Below are 15,522 nucleotides of genomic sequence, written 5' to 3'. Positions count from 1 at the left end.
GAAACGCATTGAGCCACTTGCTGAATAAAGTGATTGACCTGAAGCCTCCACGTTGTGCTGCCATCTGTCACCACCACTCTACATGCGATCCTGGCCGGGGGGGGGGGGGGGGGTCTAGGTCACAGGTGCTATGTGCTTATCCTGATGACCACCCCCCTAGTGAAGTGAGTTTATATTCTATTAAGTCTGACATACATTAATGTTTTTATATGATATTATATCCTGCTATACTATGTTATATTCCTACAATAGTGCGATTACGGTTGCCCAGCACTACGTTCACTCCTGGGCACCGAGGGACAATCCGTACTTAGTGATATCCACATACTATCGTTATTCTTATATTTTACCACTTATGTCATTGTTCTTTGTACCTGCCTAACTGGACCGTGACCCATTTCAGTTATCTGTTATTGCTGACGGAGTGGCGCTCACCTCCACCTCCCCTACCCTTTCCCAATACTCCCCTTTTTTTTTTCCTCCTGTCCACTTAGCGGTGGGTGACGTTCTACTGTGTTATCCCTCACACTGACACCACCTACTTCCCGCACTCCTGACATTGTCAGTACATATAATGCACATCTAGCCTGGGTCCGCCAGGGTTGGAGCCAGGTTGTTTCCTTCTGTGATATCCATATGTCCTCATATGTAATATGGCTGTCTCAATGTGACCACCACTTTAAAAACAAGACAGATCAGCTGGTGACTTGGGGCAGCATTTCATTGTAGCTAGTTTAATTGCTTCGACTCTGACAACCCCTTTTACACCGTTTAACCCTTTTTCATTGTTTCATATCTTCGGGCTTGGCATATAGTTTAGGGATTGGTTGCACAATTTTTATTATCATTGAAAACTTCAACGTTGATTTCATTATTTTTATTGCATGGTCTGCAGTATCCAGAAGGAATTAGGAAGTATGATTATATCCCAGGCTTTGCAATAAGAGGTCTTCACTATGACATAGAGAAGGTAAGAGATACTTTTGTTATGTTAAGGACCTTTGCATATATCCGTCATTAACATGATACTGCTATTTCCGGTATACAGCTCCTATGCAGCCTTCTATGGTTTTAAATAAAAATGGAATCCACTCAAATGTGGACATCCTTCAAAGGAGTTGTCCAAGGTCTTTTAAACTTAGTCTATGAGCAGGAAATCATATATAAATAAGCAATACTCGCCTTTTAAGTCGTCCGCCTCTCCTGTGCTGCCGCACTGGTCCCCTGTTCCTCTTCACATGACCGTTGACCACTAGAATCAGCCGTCACCAGGGGAGGGCTGGCAGCCTTAGTCCTGGGGGGGCAAATCCAGTCAAGTGGCCCATTTTTGCCCCGCCCATTATTAAAAGCCCCTCCTACATATAATAGGCCACTCCCAACAAACACTGTACAGCTGAAATTCTATAGTTGCGGCCTGTCTCTACACATCATATGGAGAGGGGAGGTCTGTCCTGGCTGCACTGCCTGCTTCACATTATACAATAGACAGCAGGCTACAGCCAGGAAGCTCCTCCGCGCTCCTCCCTCCCCAGATCCTGCTCAAGGCTTGTGGTTCCCCCCCACCATCTGCCACCCGCCCGTGGCCTGCTGCCCCTTTGGCCATCCTCACCCAGCTCTGAATCCTCCTTCTGCAAATGGCAGGTGGAGGAGCTGAAGCATCTCCTCTCCTACATAGCACCCCATACCTTTTACATCCAGTGATGTCGCCTTTGTTGTAGACGTTCTCTTTCTTTATCTTCTCTATTCAGACCAGACCGCCATGATGATTTTTCAGCCATCTCCCGTCTCTGCAGAGATTAACAAACAGACATTAATTTCCCACATTTCCATCATCTTCACATCTTCTGAAAACCTTTTCCTGCCACCCCCAATACTCTACTGCAGAAACAGTCCCCCTGGAAATACTACTACCACACAGATAGTGCCTCCTTCAACAACTATTGGCACACAGTGCTCTAAAAAATAACTGCGCCCAGACACTAATTGTAACGGCACCCCGGGCATAAAAGGGGGTAAACGCCGTTTAAGAGAGATTCCCTTTCCAGATGCAAAGGCAGCTACTAAAGATGCCAATCTCCCGAACTGGAAACCATATGAAAGGTTTACACTCCTAGCAATCGGACTGGAGCAGCATACGATCACATACATACAGTTCAATTGCCATGGAGCCAAATTCTTTCACATAGTCTTTGCAGGGGAAAATCAAGCGTTTCAACATGGGGCCATAGTCTAAAGGAAGCAGGCGGGCAACCAGGCTTCTCCAATGCAATGTGGCGAGATTGGTCTCGTCACACTAATAATATAAAGATTATGTCCCCCAAAAATAATTTTGCTAAGCTGATACTGTGCCAGGGTGCCCCCCAAAGTAACAGTGCTCCCCAAAATCCCACCAATAGAAATAATTCTCTGCCAGAGCACACTTAGTAGTAATAATGCCTCTATAGTGCCCATACTAGTAATCATGTTCCTCATAGCCCCCCAGTAGTAGTAAAGCTCTGCATAATACCTCTTAGTAGTAATAATTCTCCCCCAGTAGCCTCTCCATCAGTCCCCAGTAGCTTCTCAGCCCCAAGCAGCTTCTCCATCAGCCCCCAGTGCCTTTCATCTGCCCCCAGAAGTGTCCATCAGCTTCATAAATATAAAATAAAATCACTTACCCTTCCTGCTCCTGGACGCCGCCGCTCCTCTCCTCCAACGCGATTTGCATCCTCCTGCTGGTGGCTGTGCTGTGAAGGCTGCGCACAGCGTGACATCACAGAGCGCCTTACGCCTGTGCGCAGCCCTGCACAGCTGACAGCCAGGGCCAGTGCAAGGATTTTTGCCAACACAAGCGAAGCTCCATTTTGGTGCCCCCACCACCACTACCACCAGAACTCGGTGGGGGTGATGTGACACGGGGTGGGATGAGAAATGTGACACGGGGTGGGATGAGAAATGTGACACGGGGTGGGATGAGAAATGTGACACGGGGTGGGATGAGAAATGTGACACGGGGTGGGATGAGAAATGTTTCATTTCTCCCCCTCCATGTCACATCACCCCCTCCTTTTTTTTTTTTTTAAACTTGCTTTATTGAAGAATAACGAGCAAGGTACATTATAGAGCATTCAGAAAAGTATGTGGTGAGTTACACATCTCATAATACAGATCAGAATTCTACAACATCGTGACAAGTAAGAGCAAAGATACATCGATAATACAGTACGTTAATAAAACATCCTTGTTAACAGTCCCAAATTGTGTTGTGATTCCTTTAAATGAGTACCTTCCTAAATTCCGGAATACTGAGTGGGAAGATATGCAAGGTTACTACACCATAGAGTGTAAGTGGGCCGTCGTGAGAGTCAGCGGAGAGGCACACCACGGTCCCCATATCTTTTGGAATTTTTGAGGACATCCCCTGCGGGAATAGATAATCCTCTCAAAGGGAATTATGTTATTGACTAGGGCTTTCCATTGGCCAACCGTGGGGGGCCTGTCCGCCATCCATCTGAGAGCAATAGCCTTTCTGGCGAGGAAAAGAGCCTCCCTAATGAAAGTGAGTGTATAGCGTGATCGCAAATCATCTTCAAGAATTCCTAGGAGACAAGCTTTGGGGCATACCTCTAGAGTATCTGGGATCAAGGTGGATATGACCTCAATTACAGCCCTCCAGTATGGGCGAATGTGACTACAGTCCCATATGAGGTGCCAGAAATCTGCATTTAACTGCGCACACCTGTGGCATCCCGTATGGGGCCTCCTACCCATTTTGAAAAGTCTAGTAGGGGTAAGGTAACATCTATGTAGTATAAAAAGTTGTGTCAGTCTATTAGTGAGGGACGGTGATACAACTACTGGAGCCTCTAAGGCCTCGCTCCATTCTTCAGCTGACAAAGTAGGTATGTTGCCCCTCCATTTGCACTCCGCACCCAAGGGAGAAGCTGAGAATTTGAGATTGAGCAGGTGTGTATAAAGGACAGATATCAATCCCCTTGGCTCCTGAGTTCTAAAAACCCCAATGAGTGGATATGCCGAGACCGGCCCCTTGAGAGCTCGTAATTGGGCCTGGAGGGCATGTCTCAACTGCAAATATCTAAAGAAATGTGGGCCATAGAGTGGAGAGCCGCAAGTACTCCTGCAAATAATATTCAGAATTGGGAAGCACATCCCGGGTCACCGATGCCACCAAATATCGCAGTTGACCAGCGAGAAAATACTAAAATAAGTCTGGCAAGGCCGCCACCTCTTTATCCCAGCTCTTCTGTAGGGATTTAATGGCCAGTTTCCGCCTGTTCCTGCCCCATATGAAGGTCGCCATATGAACGTCGCTTTAGGTTGGAGAATCATTTTGATTAGGTTTATCCGACCCATGGTGGACAGCGGTAAGGTGTTCCAAGATTTAAATTTATCCACGAAATATGACACCAAGGGGATCGTGTTTAGTTCATGTGAGATAGCTGGGTCTTTTGTAATAATAACACCTAAATACTTAAATCTATCTACTACCATCAAATTATAATATACGGACGGCCAGTCCGAGGCCCATAAAGGCATGATGGCCGATTTTGCCTAATTTATACATAGTCCAGAGAAAGAGCCAAACTGCTCAATAAGGGTTATTGCTCTAGGCAATGTAGATTCCACTGGATCCATGTATAAAATGAGGTCATCAGCATATAAGCCTAACCGATCCTCCCTATTTCCCAGAGCTATACCTTTTGAAAGTAACATCCTGACGGGTCCTCAGTGCCAGATGCTCAATAGCTACCGCAAATAAAAGGGGAGACAGAGGGCAACCCTGCCTGGTTCCTCTATATAGTTTAAATGTTGATGACAGGGATCCATTAATCATAATATTCGCGGATGGGGAACTGTAAAGGATATTAACCCAGCTGATGAACGTGGGACCGAAGCCAAAGTGCCTGAGGACCTGTATCAAGTAAGGCCATTCAACTGAGTCAAACACCTTGGCAGTGTCTAGCGCCGCAAAAGCCCATAATTTCCGGTCCGCACATCCAAGCTGAGCAATAACCTGTGCCCTTCTTATGTTACTAGAAGTGGAGCGGCCAGGGATAAAGCCGGACTGGTTTTCATGTATGATAGATGATATTACTCTATTCAATCTGTTCGCTAATAATTTGAGAATTTTGTAGTCTAAGTTTAACAGTGATATAGGGCGATATGACCTGCACTCCAAGGGGTCCTTATCGGGCTTTAGCAGAACTACAATGGAAGCCTCATACAATGATTCCGGGAGTGCACCACCAGCCAAGGACACCTTATACATGCGCAGGAGCTGCGGTCCCAGAATGTCCACATATCTGGAATACACCTCCAACGGGATCCCATCCGGTCCCGGGGCCTTTCCCAAATTTAATCCCGTGATCGCCTCGTTTACCTCCTCCAATGTAATCTCTCCATCCAACAGCTCTCTATCTGGCGCAGATAATTGCGGATAGGAGACCTCCTGGAGGTACTCCTCCAATGTATGAGTAGTGTACTGAACCCGAGAACTATATAAATCCAATAAAATTCCCCAAAACTGTCTAATATGCCTTCAGGCTCAGATATCACTACCCTACTATTGTCCGCAATGCGTAATATCGGTGGAGCCATATTGTTCCTACGTACTACCTGCGCCAATACTCTGCCCACTCTACTACCCTGCTCAAAGGTCTGCTGCTGCAAGAATAGCATCTTGCGATCACTTTTTTCCCGTAAGTGGTTCATGTAATGTCTGCCTTTCAGCATCCAGTCTAACCTGTTCTCCTCTGTAGGATTAGTGACTTACGCAAGTTCTGCATTCCTGCACTGTGTGCCCAAATCCTCCTCCCTACGACGGGAGAATTTCTTGATATAAGAAATGGAAGATTTAAGGCACCCTCGCAGGAAGGCCTTCAGTGTCTCCCACAGTAAGGCCGGGTCAGTGTCAGCTAAGTTAATTGCAAGAAAGGTATGAAGCTGGTCAGGTACCCGATCATTTAGAGACATTAAAGATAGCCAGAATGGGTGTATGCGTTGCTTGGGAATGCGAGCAGCAGTGTAAGGATTAGTGATCAAGGCCATAATAGGTGCATGGTCAGACGGACCCTGGGGCCCATAATGTATGTCCCGCATTGCCATAAAGGTGCCAGGGGTGCCCAGGAGGTAATCAATCCTAGATAAAGCTCCCCTAGAGGGAGTGAAACAAGAAAATTCGATCCGGATACCTCTCCCTCCATATGTCAATCCATCCCAGCTCAGACAGCAGGCGCGCCAGAACCGTATTAGATGACCGGCGGATAGAATTGTTGGACGGATTGCGGAACCTGTCCTTTGATTCATCCAGGGGCAGATTAAGATCTCCCATGCCGAGAATCCCGGCTGATGGGAATTGTGCCGCAAACCCCGCCGCTGTCTGGAGCAGCGAGAGACTAGCTGGAGGAGGGTTATACATATTTAGTATCACATACGGCATTCCATTAATATGAGCATACACAAAAACATATTTTCCCTCAGGGTCAATACTCCCACCAAACTGCCCCGTGTATCAATAGGGACACCCCTTTTATAGTATGAATTGCCATAGGCACTCTCCACCCATTGAGCCCAAGGTTTCTTGACTCTCCCTCCCGTTTCCGTGGTAAGATGTGTTTCCTGCAGCCCTAGAATATGTGGAGCATAACTACGGACATGTGTAAACACAGCCATTCGCTTCCTGGGCCCTCCCAAACCCCTCACATTCCAGGACATCACTCTAAGATCCGCCATAGTGGAGTCCAGGCAAATTTAATAAAGATAGGCACACAGCCACTGGGGTTCACCATGGCGAGGAAGGTACATGTTATCTTGAACACTCATTACTTGATTACAAGACATTTCAATAATAGCGTGTAACATAAGATATACTCTCAAACACCCAAACATTGGGTTAACTGTTAGAACATCAACACTGCTAAAATAGCAAATGGCCATGTGCATGGGGGACCTGCACGGTGTAAGAAGGTGGAAATCCAGTGCAGGTGGAGAAGCTGGCTCCCCCCAATAACAGTGATACTTGCCATTTTCATAGGTACATTCAAAATTGAACGGCAAATAAGTAACCCTCAGTGTCCCTAAGTCCACACAGAGATATAGTGCAATACGTTACCGAACCACGAACCAAGGTAACCGTAAATCAATGGTTATAGTGCAGTCCTTGCAGGAACCTTTTCATCTCCCTTCTGCATGCCAATGGAGGCCTCCTCTTCAAGCTCGATCACTTAGGGGGGGAACGGCGGCGTCTCCCAGATAGCCAGTCCTCCGTCCCAGCAGGGTTGGAGAAGAAGAGTGACTTGTCGCCGTCCATGACACGTAAACGTGCCGGATACGCCATTGAATACTTGAAATTCAGCTCTCTGAGGCGTCGTTTAATGGAGACAAATGTGGCTCATTTCTTCTGCAGGTCAGCTGAAAAATCTGGATACAAAGATATGTTCGCCGATCCCATCGAGATGGTTTGTGTGACCCTAGCTTGCGCCAAAATAAGATCTCTGTCGCGCCAGTTTAGCATGCGGGCCAGAAGGGGCCTTGGAGGGGCGCCAGGAGGAAGTGGTCTGGCTGGAACACGGTGCGCTCTTTCAACTGTATATGCGGATGAAAAAGCAGCATTAGGGAACACCGATTTAAACCATCCTTCCAGGAAAGCTGCTGGATCTGGCTCCTGGTGCTGTTCGCACGTGTTGGTGTGGGAGCTGCAGCGCCATGTTGGGCGTCTTGTCTGGCGAATTCTTTAAAGCGTTCTGCCGCCATCTGAGCTTTGCTGGGGCTCATGATTCTGATCTGGCACTTTTGTAGACCCAGGGACACCTTTCAGGTCGAAATTCGGCAAGTGTAAAGGTCAGGATGGCTCAGGATTGATGATGGGAGCCGGAGCTGCTCTTAGATGCGTCCAGCCATAACGGAAGTTGGCCACGCCCCCCACCCCCTCCTTTTTACATCACCCCCGTTGTGTCACATTTCTCCCGCTTCCGTGTCACATTTCTCCCGCTTCCGTGTCACATTTCTCCCGCTTCCGTGTCACATTTCTCCCGCTTCCGTGTCACATTTCTCCCGCTTCCGTGTCACATTTCTCCCGCTTCCGTGTCACATTTCTCCCGCTTCCGTGTCACATTTCTCCCGCTTCCGTGTCACATTTCTCCCGCTTCCGTGTCACATTTCACCCCCTCCATGTCATATTTCTCCCCCTCCCCTCTATTAATGTGTAAAAAACATTATGCTCACCTGGCCCTGTCTGCAGCAGCTCCCCTTCTCCTCTGTGTGGTCCTGTATTGCATGTAGCAGAGCTGTGTGTGTACAGGGTGCTTGCAGCAATGTAGCAGAGCTGTGTGTGTACAGGGTGCTTGCAGCAATGTAGCAGAGCTGTGTGTGTACAGGGTGCTTGCAGCAATGTAGCAGAGTTGTGTGTGTACAGGGTGCTTGCAGCAATGTAGCAGAGCTGTGTGTGTACAGGGTGCTTGCAGCAATGTAGCAGAGCTGTGTGTGTATAGGGTGCTATGGGGGGGGGGTATAGTATTGCATGTAGCAGAGCTGTGTGTATAGGGTGCTATGGGGGGGTATAGTATTGCATGTAGCAGAGCTGTGTGTGTATAGGGTGCTATAGGGGGGTATAGTATTACATGTAGCAGAGCTGTGTGTGTGTGTATAGGGGGGTATAATATTGCATGTAGCAGAGCTGTGTGTGTATAGGGTGCTATGGGGGGTATAGTATTGCATGTAGCAGAGCTGTGTGTATAGTAGGGTTGAGCGATATACCGGTATCACGATATACCGCGGTATTAAAAAAACGGCGATATGGCGATATCGCCGTTTTGTAAATACCGCGGTATTTCGTGACGTCATAGGAGCGGTCATGTACGCTGACCGCTTCTAAATCTGCGGCCGCCCGCCCCAGCATGAACCGATACGGGACATTTGCAGAGTACTTCTACTCGTGCAAATGTCCCCGATACCTGCTGGCCGCTTGCGGCGGCGCTCTTAGCAGTTCGGCCGGCGTGGGGGAGGGAAGGAATTCTGTCACTCGCATTTCCTGCACCCGACCTCTGAGAGGACGCTGTGATCCGCGCAATTAACCCCTCAGGTGATCACAGCGTCCTCTCAGAGGTCGGGTGCCGGGAATGTGGGCAGTGCCCCCCTCCTCCCTCCCTCCCCAGTATTAATCATTGAGGCCACAGGGTCGTCCCCCCATCATTGGTGGCAGTGGGCCCCCCCTCCTCTCTCCCTCCCTCCTCTCTCCCTCCCCAGTATTAATCATTGGAGGCCACAGGGTCGTCGTCCTCCTCCTCCCCCCATCATTGGTGGCAGTTTGCAGTTCCGATCGGAGTCCCAGCAGTGTAATGCTGGGGCTCCGATCGGTTACCATGGTAGCCAGGACGCTACTGAAGCCCTGGCTGCCATGGTATGTTAGTGAGCAGCATTATACTCAAGTGCGTCGTGGCCGCCGGGCGCTCCTTCTTCTCATAGGTCTGTGCGGCGCATTGCTAATGCTATAAGCCTTAGCAATCCGCCGCACAGACAGAAGAAGGAGCGACCGGCGGCCACGACGCACGTGAGTATAATACTGCTCACTAACATACCATGGCAGCCAGGGCTTCAGTAGCGTCCTGGCTACCATGGTAACCGATCGGAGCCCCAGCATTATACTGCTGGGACTCCGATCGGAACTGCAAACTGGCACCAATGATGGGGGGAGGAGGAGGACGACGACCCTGTGGCCTCCAATGATTAATACTGGGGAGGGAGGGAGGGAGGAGGGGGGCACTGCCCACCCCTGTGGCCTCCAATGATTAATTCTGGGGAGGGAGGAGGGGGGGGGCCGACTGCCACCGATGATCGGGGGGAAGACCCTGTGGCTTCCAATGATTAATACTGGGGAAGAAGGGGGGGCCCACTGCCACCAATGATGGGGGGATGACCCTGTGGCCTCCAATGATTAATACTGGGGAGGGGGGGGGGCCCACTGCCACCAATGATGGGAGGGGCACCCTGTGGCCACTGCCACCAATGATTAATACTGGGGGGGGGGGGGGTGCACTGCCCACTGCCACCAATGATGGGGGGGGGAGACCCGGTGGCGACTGCCAGCAATGATTAATACTGGGGGGAAGGGGCACTGCCACCAATGATGGGGAGGGGGACCCTGTGGCCACTGCCACCAATGATTAATACTAGGGGGGGGGGGGGGGGGTTACCAGAGGGGGCTGATAAGAGGGAGAGGCTGGGGGGGGCTGATCAGAGGCTGGGGAACTGCCCGTCTGCCCCCATACAGTATAACGTCTCCTTGTGGCTGCCCCCCATACAGTATAACGTGTCCTTGTGGCTGCCCCTATACAGTGTAACGTTTCCTTGTGGCTGCCCCCATACAGTATAACGTCTCCTTGTAGCTGCCCCCATACAGTGTAACGTCTCCTTGTGGCTGCCCCCATACAGTGTAACGTCTCCTTGTGGCTGCCCCCATACAGTATAACGTCTCCTTGTGGCTGCCCCCATACAGTGTAACGTCTCCTTGTGGCTGCCCCCCATACAGTATATAACGTCTCCTTGTGGCTGCCCCCCATACAGTGTAACGTCTCCTTGTAGCTGCCCCCATACAGTATAACGTCTCCTTGTGGCTGCCCCCCATACAGTATAACGTCTCCTTGTGGCTGCCCCCATACAGTATAACGTCTCCTTGTGGCTGCCCCCCATACAGTATAACGTCTCCTTGTAGCTGCCCCCATACAGTGTAACGTCTCCTTGTGGCTGCCCCCATACAGTGTAACGTCTCCTTGTGGCTGCCCGCATACAGTATAACGTCTCCTTGTGGCTGCCCCCATACAGTATAACGTCTCCTTGTGGCTGCCCCATACAGTGTACATCTCCTTGTGGCTGCCCCCATACAGTATAACGTCTCCTTGTGGCTGCCCCATACAGTGTAACGTCTCCTTGTGCCCCCCCCCCCATACAGTGTAACGTCTTCTTGTTGCCCCCCATACAGTATAACGTCTCCTTGTGGCTGCCCCCATACAGTATAATGTCTCCTTGTGGCCCCAAGTGTGTTTTTCTTCTAAATGGGCATTTATCGCGATATATATCGTTATCGCGATAAATTTCTTAATATCGTTATCGTGGGAATATTTTTGATATCGTCCAACCCTAGTGTATAGGGTGCTATAGGGGGGTATAGTATTGCATGTAGCAGAGCTGTGTGTGTATAGGGTGCTATAGGGGGGTATAGTATTGCATGTAGCAGAGCTGTGTGTGTATAGGGGGGTATAGTATTGCATGTAGCAGAGCTGTGTGTGTATAGGGTGCTTGCAGCAATGTAGCAGAGTAGGAAGCCTGGCAGGGACTCGGTGACAGGATTCTTTTTACTAATAAACTCTTAGACAATTATCTAAATACCTGCAATAACTATACAGTGTAATTACATCCCAGTCTGCTCCACTGCATTCACTGCAGCAGAGCTGTGTTTGCCAGGAGCGAGTCCCTCCTGACCTTCGGTTCACTTGAGAGCCGACTCAGCAAGTGAACCGAAGATCCGATTCATGAATCGGTTCTTTTGAATGAACTGATTAAAATGAATCGATTCATGAAAAAGATCCGAACTTCCCATCTCCCAGAATGATGACTCATCCACATGAACGAGCACGCAAGGACTGAGCTCTCAGGGTGAGTTATGAGGAGGCGTGGCCGGCCTTCACTCAACTGCCTGAGCCAAACCAGGAAGTTATCAGGACATCTACTGCTGGTAAGATTGAAAAAGCAAAGTGGGACAACCCCTTTAAATAACTCAGTGGCTATGCTAAAAAATTTATTACATGCAGTTACAAAAGTATTCCAGATGCTGGTTTGAAAGTTGTAGAATATTTTTCGTGGGACAACCCCTTTAAGCTTACAAAAAAAAACTCCGAAAATACAAGTGTGACTGCAGTTAATGTCATCTGATGAAAGGTGATTACTTATCAGACATATGTTAGAATCTGCACAGTCATTCGAGCATTCTGAGCAGTGGACATCTACACACCTTTATGTTTTTATATACATATTATGTATATTTCTACAGAATCTACTGATGAAGGTTGATGCTTTCCATTATATCCAGCTGGGGACTGCATACAGGTAAAATTTCTCCCATATCACAATAAAACTATGAGTTTTTTTTATTTTATTTTATTTTTTTATCAGGGCTGGTGTTTCATACGCTTTGATCCCCTGTATGCTGAAGTGAAATACGCCAAATTTAGGCACCGGCATCCTAATACATTTGGTGCATCTTCTTGCTGTCCATGCTCCAGAGACCAAAATCTACCCCAGCTATGAGCTGGTATAGATTTAAGCTATAATTTCACCAGTTTATGGCGTAAATTATAGTAAATATGGCTTCCCACAAGAGGTTATACCCTCCTGGGCCCCACACCTTTTCTTGCCTCTTCTGTATATCGGCACATCACTGCTGGGCCACATACCTCCTGGGGACATGTCATCGCTGAGGTCAGTCATTGGCTGCAGCAGCGTAAATGACTCTGTCATTACCCCGGCCAGAAGTAAACAAGCCATGGACTAAAAGATCGCCAAATGGAGCCAGGATGCATGCTGGACCGGAGCAGCTGTGAGGTACCACATGCTAGGGGGCCTACATTATGATGCCTACAATATGCTATCATTGTCATATGGGTGCAGGTCTCACTTCTGGGACCTGCTCCTATCTCCAGAACGGAACTCCAGAGTGAACAGAGAGCAGTCGCACATGCATGGCCCCCCTCCATTCACTTCTATGGGAGTTCTGAAAATAGACGAGTGCTGGCTCAACTATTTCCGTCAGTCCCATAGCAATGAATGGAGAGCATGCTGCACATGTGCGATGTGCTGTTCTTCACATTGGAGCCCACGTTCTCTAGATAGGAGCAGAGGTGGGATCTGCACCTATCTTAGTTATAACATGTCCTAGCAATATGCCCCAGATGGGAATACACCCTTAAACGGTTTGTCAAAGTTATTTTTATTGATGACCTATCCTCAGGATAGGTCATCAATATTAGATCGGCGGGGGTCCGACACCCGGCACCTCCGCCAATTAGCTGTTTGAAGAGAAGTGTATAGGAACGAGCTGTCCCATTGCAATGAATGGGACGGCTTAGGTGTAATTACACCTGCTCATCGCTGTGGTTGTGAGGGCGAGCAGGTAGACAATGAAGAGAAGGGCAGTGCTGGCACAGTGCACGCCTTCTCTTCAAACAGCTGATTGGCGGGGGTGTCGGACCCCGCCGATCTGATATTGATTACCTATCCTGAGGATAGGTCATCAATATAAACAGCCGGACAACCCCTTTAAGCAGTTCCATCTGTTTTGTGCACTATATTGCTTTGATATATTATTTATTACATTGTCATGCATGGGCTATTCTTTCCATTATCTCCAGGGGTCATTACCATTTCCTTGTTTTGAGCACACCATGTATTTGCCCTAACCAGTCTTGCAGATAATATTTTTTTTTAGGCACTGAACAGTCTTGTTTTTACTTCTTCTAAATTTGCTTCCGCCTCTTATAAATCAAAGTCTGCTTTTATTTGTTGTATTTTTGTCAGGGAATGTCGAAAGTCCAGCAGCTTGTGCCAAACAGGCCCGGAGCCAGCCGGATGGGCCCTCTGCCAGCAGCAGCTTTTTCCACCATTCGCCTGTTTATTAATAGAGTTTTACCCTTCATTTCCTCTGTGAAGAATTAACCAATTACATTTTTTTTCATACAATACCTTTTGATAGAGGTCTGAAGCCTGTCCCTGACGAGGAAGTCCTAGATTTATATGGTGGCACGCCGCATATCCCGCTTATTGAGATGAGCGACTTCTATGGAAAGGTAACCATTTTTTTTTTCACCAAAATTGACAGAACTCTAGTTTGATCAATAATTTTGAATTGTTCCATTCCTTGCCCCATTTAATTACAGTCATCTCTACAATATAAATAATGCTGCAATCTTTAGTACATGAGGCACATTGACTTAGAGCTGTTTTAGGCTACTTTCACACTAGCGTTCGGGGCTCCGCTTGTGAGTTCCGTTTGAAGGCTCTCACAAGCGGCCCCGAACGGATCCGTCCAGCCCTAATGCATTCTGAGTGGACGCGGATCCGCTGAGAATGCATCAGTCTGGCACCGTTTGTCCTCCGCTCAGCAGGAGGACCCCTGAACGCAGCTTGCAGCGTTCGGGTGTCCGCCTGGCCGTGCGGAGGCAAACGGATCCGTCCAGACTTACACTGTAAGTCAATGGGGACGGATCCGTTTGAAGATGACACAGTATGGCTCAATTTTCAAACGGATCCGTCCCCCATTGACTTTCAATGTAAAGTCAAAACGGATCCGTTTGCATTATCATGAACAAAAAAAAATAAAAAAAATTTTTTTTTTTTTTGTTCATGGTTATGCAAACGGATCCGTTCTGAACGGATCTAAGCGTTTGCATTATAGGAGCGGATCCGTCTGTGCAGACACCAGACGGATCCGCTCCTAACGCAAGTGTGAAAGTAGCAGTTTGTATGGAGTCAGCCAGATCATCCCTATCCTCCATCCTTCTACTTTGCATCTACTTCAGGATATGGCCACTGATTCCTGTATTCACCTGTGATTCTGTAAATTTGCTCCCTTTTTCTTTTGTTTTTATTTCATTCACGGAACTATGGAGTCATGATGCGGTGTTATGTGTCTATTATAGGGACCCACAATGAAACAGTTCATGGACATTTTCTCTCTACCCGAGATGACTCTGATTTCCTGTGTTACTGATTTCTTCATCAGCAATGGTATTGATTTTGACCCAGTTCATCTTTATAAAGATACAACAGTAAGTGTCAAAAATAATGTTTAAAGAGTTATTTTCATCTCGCACATTGGTGGCCTATTGCTAGAATATACCACCAATCTGTGATAGGTACGGGTCCCACCTCTGGGACCTGCATCTATCTCTATAACGGAGCCTTCAATATTAAGCAGAGTGGACCACACATTCGCGGCCGCCCTCTATTCATTCTATGGGACTGCTGAAAATAGCAGAGGTGGGACCCACACCTATCAGACATTGGTGGCATAGTGAAAAAAAAGACTCGCCTGTCTGCATGCTAGTGCATGTGACAGCTGAGTCCAGTGACTGGCCTCAGAGGTCATGAGACCAAGCTACTTTTGGTCTGGGTGGGACTCGAAGCAGCCGGTAATGGGAACATGGATTGGGAATGATAGGACAGGAGACAGGTAAGTGTAAATTATTTTTTTTCAATTGGGCACAGTGTTCAGGATTGGGTTGGTTGGCTTCTAGCCTGGACAAACCCTTTCTTGTGTACATACCTTTACTTCATTTATTATTTATTTTTATACTGCAGCATATATTATTTGAACCCCTTATTTATATACCCACGTACTCCTACTTTTTTGACAGCATCTTTCTGTAATAAACATGCATGTTTGATGGAGGTAAGGAGGAGGACGGGGGTGAATAGTTGTCAAGCACCTCTGATGCCGCTTATCTTGCAATGAAACAGTAGTACAAATGGATA

At 47.9% G+C, this 15,522-nt stretch overlaps 1 protein-coding gene across 1 annotated transcript in view; it reads left to right on the top strand.

Annotated features, from left to right (window-relative positions):
* The window catches only part of NT5DC2 (5'-nucleotidase domain containing 2), a 59,839-nt gene that overhangs the window by 17,231 nt on the left and 27,086 nt on the right, over positions 1 to 15,522 (top strand). The window contains 4 exon segments of the mRNA XM_040407046.1: positions 896 to 970; positions 12,044 to 12,099; positions 13,742 to 13,835; positions 14,688 to 14,816. Of these exon segments, the coding sequence (XP_040262980.1) occupies positions 896 to 970; positions 12,044 to 12,099; positions 13,742 to 13,835; positions 14,688 to 14,816 (354 nt within the window).

The sequence above is a fragment of the Bufo bufo genome, chromosome 9, assembly GCF_905171765.1.
Source record: "Bufo bufo chromosome 9, aBufBuf1.1, whole genome shotgun sequence".
Lineage (NCBI taxonomy): Eukaryota > Metazoa > Chordata > Amphibia > Anura > Bufonidae > Bufo > Bufo bufo.
This window is presented reverse-complemented; position numbering and strand designations above follow the sequence as displayed.